We start from the raw sequence: 7,432 nt of genomic DNA on the forward strand, positions 1-7,432 counted from the left end.
TGAGTAGTACAACCTTATGTATCTTCCATGGTTTAAAGCTTGTTCCTTTCCTCCAAGCATACATCAGCATGATGTGATGTATTGCATGATTTCTCTTTGCTTACATTCGGTCGTCAGGATTAAGGATGTTTGTGTCTCAGGGCTGCTCACACATTGTTGAAACAGTGCCTGGAATATGATGAGTGGTCATTCTCAAGTGCATGAAGGAATCTTATACCTGCAGGTGCACAGTCTCACAAGGAAGTGAGGCTCATTGGAGAGAAATTCTTCATCAGAAGGAGCAGGATTCTGGAGGGATCCATTTATCAAAATGATGATGTTTCTGCAGGGCACCCAGCACTCACCTCTGCCCTGTTTTTTCTCCAATAGATAGTCACATTGTCAACATGGAACCAATGAACCATACATGGGTTGTGGAATTCCTTCTCCTGGGACTTTCAGAGGATGCAGCCCTGCAGTTTCTCATCTTCGGACTTTTCCTTTCCACGTACCTGATCACTGTAAGTGGGAACCTGCTCATTGTCCTGGCCATTCTCTTAGAAACCCACCTCCACATTCCCATGTACTTCCTCCTCGCAAACCTGTCCTTGGTCGACATCTTCTTGACATCCATCACCATCCCCAAGATGCTGGTGAACATCCAGAAGCAGATCAAAACCATCAGCCATGCAGGCTGCATCACACAGATGTTCTTCTTCTTAATTATTGTATTGCTGGACAACTTTCTTCTGGCTGTGATGGCCTATGACCGGTTTGTGGCCATCTGTCACCCGCTAAACTATACAGTCATCATGAATCTCCGGCTCTGTGTGCAGCTGGTTCTGCTGTGCTGGACCATCAGTGTCCTGGTTGCCCTTATGCACAGCTTACTGGTGCTGAGGCTGAGCTTCTGCACACACGTGGAAATTCCCCACTTTTTTTGTGAGTTGAATCAGGTGGTCCACAGAACCTGTTCTAACACCTTTCTCAATGACCTCATACTATATTTAGCAACTGTGCTGCTGGCGGGAGGCCCCCTGACTGGGATCCTGTACTCCTACTCCAAGATCGTCTCCTCCATCCGTGCCATTTCATCCGCTCAAGGCAAGTATAAAGCCTTTTCCACCTGTGCCTCTCACCTCTCTGTAGTTTTCTTATTTTATGGCACAGGTTTAGGTGTGTACCTTAGTTCTTCTATTAGCCATGATTCACATTCCACTTCAATGGCCTCGGTGATGTACACAGTGGTCACCCCCATGCTGAACCCCTTCATCTACAGCCTGAGGAACACAGACATGAAGAAGGCTCTGAAAAGAGTGTTGTTCCATAAATGCTAGTGGAACCCACAGTGTTGGGGCTGAGCAGTGTCGGTTACTTCATGTCTCAAGCCTCAGGGTCAGACACTGTGATGCATTTATCAGAGGAAAAAGCAGTGCTTGCTTGTTCAGTTCACTGTCTTGCTTTCATGATTAATAATAATAATAAGAAGAATTCCTCTATATACACTGCAAATGCATTGCACTGTGTGTTGTGTCTGGTAGGTCAACAAACTTTCTGATTTCTTCTTTTTCCCACCTTTATTGTTCCAGAAATACGAGGGCTCAAAGATTTCATGGAGAAATTGATGTTCATGTGGTAATAGCCTATGTGCTAAAAACTTTAAATCCATGTGTATTTTTAGGGTGCCTATACTACTTTTTGCAATTAATTCCTTTCCTTTTTTTAATCCTATTTTAACAACCGCACAAATTTTTCTTTTTGGGAATTGGCCTTTTTCAGTATGGATAACGAGCTCCAGTTCACCAAATTTATTGCAAAAAGATAAGATTTCATTCTACGGATGTCTGGGTAGTATTCCATTGCATATTTGTGCCACGTGTAATGTTGATGGGAATCCTAATTAGCGTAAGTGTTGCACATGCTGGTTGAGCTGCATGAGGTTAAGTGTGCAGAACTGAAAATTTCACATATCTCATGGTACAATTTCTTATCATATGACATCATACGATACTATTTAATATTCTCTTTTGTATCTTACTAGTTTATTTTTTTAGATAACATGCAATTAAGAATCATTATTGTAAATGGTTTAAATGTTTATTTTCAGCCACATTAAAAAGTGTATTTCATGCTTTTCCTTGTGTGTGATAGCTAATATAGATTACACACAAATATACCACGATATATAGGAATGAAACTGGTATCTCGTGACTTGATTATTTTATTAACCCTTGCCAATATGCCTGTACTGCAGTAGTCTTTCTGCTTTTTTCTAATCATTAAGATTGTGATTAAAAACTTGAAATTACATTATTGAAAGAAATTACATAGAAAAATGAAGGAAGAGGAGAGGATGCAGGGAAGATGTCTTATCTCTTAGAATTATATTTATGAAATACCTGCTGGACACGGGGGTACTATCTTGTGCAGAACAACAAAAACACAGCACCTGAGAAGAATGAGAATATTCATGTATTTCTATGTCTCCATGAATAGAAAATGTGTTGAGAAGACTTCAGTCATTGGCTGTGTAATAACACACATTTTGTTGCAAAATATAAAGTAAAAATGGTACAGGTGCCAGGATTTTACTCATATAAGAATTTTGTTCAGCTTTTTGAGTTGTATTATCTTTGCCTTTACTTGGATGATGATACTTGTAGGCTCACATGCATTTTATGAAAAAATTCAGGGGATGTATGCAATCTTGACTCACTTGTCTACAGAGTAATATGAACTTGAACTGTGGTTATGCAACAAGGTGGAGGAATCCACCATGGTGGGAGGGTTTTGGGAGGGGTGGGGAGAATCCCAGTACCTATGAAACTGCGTCACATAATACAATGTAATTAATGAATTTAAAATAAAATTTAAAAAAAAAATAAAAATAAAAAATTAAAAAAAAAAAACAAAAAACAACTACATCATCACTCCAGGAAAGCATCACCAGGAACAGTTAAGAGTACAAAACAGATGTGCCAGGGAAAGACCCCCATCATAGTTCCTTTGTAGAGAAGAGCAAAGTCCTTCATTCCCAGTAACTCCTAGCAACACTCATTGGTTCTTAATTTCTACACTGATATCCCTTCAAACTGTTAGAAATAGGATAAGCATATCTATATAAGAAACGGTGCACTTGGTAGTTGTGAACCCTGTTGTTGACAGAATGAGGCAATGATTTCTCACGTGGGATGCCATGTATTCAAATGCGTGATTTCTCACCTGGGATGCTGTGTATGCAATTTTAGAGCAGGATGAAACTCTGATTTTTGTCCAACATTCCTATGTGCATCCTACCATAAAACAGCACAGGCTTTGCTTCCAGAGTGTAGAGTGTAAGTGGTTAGTTGGTTTCCTTCCAGTCTAGGATCTTGCTCCTGGAACACAGTGTGTGGTCTGTACTCTCAGACATAATGACAAAATTGAGACTCTGTTACTCCAGAAACTCTCATCCCTGGCTCATTGCCCAAGAGGTCCCATGTAAACAAATTGCTTGCAGTGGATAAAAATCAAGAAAACAGCAGCAATAAAGGAAAAATGATTTTCTATCCTAGATACATTGTGTGTGACAATATCTGTGTCCAAGTACTTTGTGCTGAAAGGGTCTTGTGGTCCAGGTATAGGGGTCTGGGATTGGGTGAATGGTTGGTGGGTGTGCATTTTCCTTCAATTTTCTTCCTGCTCCTGCTTGAAAAGTTCCAGAGAGATCTCTGACCTTGCCTGCTTGCCTGCCCTGGAGGAGACATCCTGTCCTTTCTGAATTTGGCATAGCCACTCCAGGTGAGGAATGGAGAACCAGAAGGAACCACATAAACACCATCCATTCAATTGCCCATTCAGGTTCAGGGAACTTTGTAATAACATGAACACACACAGAACTTGAGTGCTCATCCAGTCGTGTGTCAGGATCTCACATGTTCTTATTTCAAGGTGCGTGTTTTCCAGCGTTTCTGATTCACCAGAAGGCAGCCTCCATGTCATGACTTAGTCATAAAAGAGTAGAAATTAATTACAGCAACATATTGCTTTATAAACATTATCTTCTAAAATGGGGGCAAACGCCACGATAATTAGATGAATCACAATTTCTCAGGAGTAAAACAATAATCAAATCTCAAGACGCTCTTTCTATGTCTAGATTTTTATGTATTCAACATTAATTAAAATGTACTAGGGGAAACACATGGTAATTGTCTTCTAGAACTGGCTTTTATCACTGAGCAAAACATTTTAAGGTGAGGAGCTAAATGACAGCTATTTGTGTTTGTCACAGAGCAGGAGAAAGAAAGAGGATTCCTCTGAGTCCACCATGGTCTCTTGGGAAACACCTGCAAGAACACAGCTTTCTGTCATGACCAGAGTCCCTCGAGGCCAACAGGTGCTTAGAGGTCAGGGAGGTGCCCAATGAGCAGGTGCAGGAGCTGTAAATATCTCCTCTGCTGTGTTCCCTCAGACTGTGCAACCTTGGGCTATAAGCAGCCTGGTTGTGGCATTTGGGGTCCTGAGTCTGGCACAGGGACCAGAGCTTCCCTACTTTCCTCTGCTGTGCCTGGGACTGAGCTTCAGTCTGCAGCATCCACCATCCACTATCCACCATCCAGGCAAGAATTTGGGCATCAAAAAATCATCTTCCACCCACAGGTGCCATGCAGGTGACCCTGGAACACTGCACGAGGGGTCCCAGGCTGTGGACACAGAGCTTTTGCTAGAGTCAGCCAGGAATTTTGTTATCCATGCTAACACACCAGACAGGCATGGGGTTGTTGAGTGCTTTACTTAGCTAATGAATGCATGTATTCATAATTATCAGAGGGCAAGACAATGTTGGATCTCCTAGGGCAATGGTTATTATTGTTGATGAAGAAATGAAGGTAGGAAAAGGATATCTATAACAAAAAATGAGAAGCATTAGTTGTTTAGAGTGCACATAGCCAACTTGGAAGCATCTGGAAATTTGAGGGAGTAGAGGAAGACTTTTTTTTCTGTGTGGAGGGACATGTGGTGGAATGAGGTTGTAACAGTTTTCTGGTGCAAGTGCACTTGGTTATTCACCACTCAAAACTCATTAGAGGAGGGAAGCTCACAACTAGTAGCCCTGGAACAGCCTCTGCAGATTGAGTCACCACCGTGCCCATTCAGGCAGTAAATAGCGTGTGTAACTGTCCCCATACTAACAGGAAAGGGCCAGGTGAGGGGAAACACTTGCGTGGAAATCCTGATAGTAGCAGCTGCTGGAACACACACATCTAACAGTCTTCTCTCTGCTCTCACACTGTGTTCTTCCATGACTCAATGTTGACTTAATGATGCAGTAGGAAGAGGTCTATCAGACACCTGCCGGATAGTTATTACATCATCTGTGAGTTGGATACACTCTCACTTTCGCCTTCCATATCAGTGCTTTCCTAGTGTGCTCATATGGCACAGAGTTTTGTTCCTGTCTTTGTTGTCTTATTACCTACAAAGATTGGCCTTTGGTGACAGCTTTTAATCTGCCATGGAGTCCTTTCATGTGTCCTTGAGTATGCTTCAGTACGGTAAAAAATGTATTTAGAAATAGGTGCTTATGCTCAAAATGTCTGGTACAAAAATATGTCCTGATCCATATTATGAGGGGTTCATCAAAATTCAGAGAAACTGATTTTTATTAATGTGTGCACAAAAATAGTCTGTTAGCTGCATTTTCCAAGACATTTGATGAACCCTCTTAGTAAAATTTAAGAGAATTTGTGAAAGCTTGTAATTTTCTGTTGTCAAAACCAGTAACTCATTCTCAATTCCAAATCCATCATTATTAAATTTACAAAAATTGGGTTCTGCAAAATGAGACCACGTCAGACAGATACATATATTTACTCAAACACATGCCACTTCTGCCTTCAGTTGCATGGTTTGCCTGAAGTTCATTTTATCTTGCACAACCATTATTGAATCCCATTATTTATTATGATATGTGGAAACACATAGTATACAGAGTATTTTCCCCAGGTTTCTGACTCATCCATGCAATTGGAAAATCAATGCTGAGTTTACAATGAGTGACAAAATATATTAATCAAATGCTCAAAGAATATCTCAGTCAATGTGAGAAACATTTGATGCCTTAGGGCAGGATGAGGGTGGGACTGAATTCTTAGTGATCCCACTAGGAAGACGAAAAATGAGAATTGAGCAATCTCCGGATGTGGAAATAACATTCAGAATGAAAAACATGCAGTTTGAATATATGCTCTGTTGGTTAAGTCTACTGTGAATGAAAATGATTCTAGTTAAACTACTTCTTCCTAATAGTGACATGCACTACATCAAACTGAGAAACAAAATGCAGCTTTCAGAGTTTTTCCTCCTGGGAATCTCAGAAAACCAAACCCTACGTCCTCTCAACTTTGGCCTATTCCTCTCCATGTATCTGGTCAGTGTAAGTGGGAACCTGCTCATTGTCCTGGCCATGCTCTCTGACCCACACCTCCATATGCCTATGTACTTCTTCCTCACCAACTTGTCCTTGGTAGAAGTCTGCTTCACTTCCACCACTGCCCCAAAATGCTGGTGAACATCCAGACACAGAGCAGATCTGTCAGCTATGCAGGCTGCCTCTTTGGAGGTATTTGGAGGTCTGGATGATTTTCTGCTGGCTGTGATGGCCTATGACCACTTTGTGGCCATCTGTCACTCCCTGCAGTACAAGGTCATCATGAACTCCCAACACTGTGTGCATCTGGTTCTTTTGTCCTTAACCATTGGTGTCCTGAATGCCCTTATGCAAAGCTTACTGGTGCTGACTAAGCTTCTGCACACGCCTAGAAATCCACCACTTTTTCTGTGAGCTGAATCAGGTGGTCCACAGAGCCTGTTCTGACACCTTTCTCAATTACCTCATGATGGATCTTGCTACTGTGCGGCTGTTGGTTGTTCCCCTAGCTGGGATCCTCTACTCCTACTCCAAGATTGCCTCCTCCATCAATGCCATCTTCTCAGCTCAGGACAAGTATAAAGCCCTTTCCACCTGTGCCTCTCACCTCTTGGCCATCTCTCTGTTTTATGGAACAGGCTTAGTTGTGTACCTCAGTGCCAGCACAGCCCCAAGTTCAGCCTCAACTGCAGGAGCTTCGGTGATGTACACAGTGGTCTCTCCCATGCTGAACCCCTTCATCTACAGCCTGAGGAATGCTGATGTGAAGAAGGCTCTGAAAAAACCTTTCATGCCTTAAAGGCTAGTAGAACCCAGTGGTTTGGGGGTTGAGCAATGTCGTTGACTTTAAGTCTCATACTTCCAAGTCAGACATTGTGTGCCATTTAGAAAAGTAGTAATCAGACTTGATTAGTCTGCTCACTGTTTTGGATTTTTTTTAATGATTAATTCCTCTGTGTATACTGCAAGTGAAAGATTCATTGCATTTTTCTATGATTTATCTCTACTAGGACACAAAATCTTTCTGATTTTTTTTCCTTT

The 7,432-nt window shown here is 41.5% G+C and overlaps 1 protein-coding gene and 1 pseudogene across 1 annotated transcript; both read left to right on the forward strand.

The window, feature by feature from the left end:
• The first annotated feature begins 386 nt into the window (after positions 1-386).
• On the forward strand, positions 387-1,316 carry LOC101530426 (olfactory receptor 7A10-like). The gene has a single exon (XM_058656210.1). It carries the CDS (start codon positions 387-389, stop codon positions 1,314-1,316), a length of 930 nt encoding a protein of 309 aa, XP_058512193.1.
• A 4,958-nt stretch (positions 1,317-6,274) lies between these two features.
• Positions 6,275-7,190, forward strand: LOC131477925 (olfactory receptor 7A17-like; annotated as a pseudogene).
• Positions 7,191-7,432: the final 242 nt, after the last annotated feature.

This window comes from Ochotona princeps, chromosome 28, assembly GCF_030435755.1.
Source record: "Ochotona princeps isolate mOchPri1 chromosome 28, mOchPri1.hap1, whole genome shotgun sequence".
NCBI classification, from domain to species: Eukaryota; Metazoa; Chordata; class Mammalia; order Lagomorpha; family Ochotonidae; genus Ochotona; species Ochotona princeps.

Excerpts from the sequence above, each read along its gene's own strand:
- LOC101530426 (XM_058656210.1), top strand. The coding sequence starts at position 387 with ATGGAACCAATGAACCATACATGGGTTGTGGAATTCCTTCTCCTGGGA.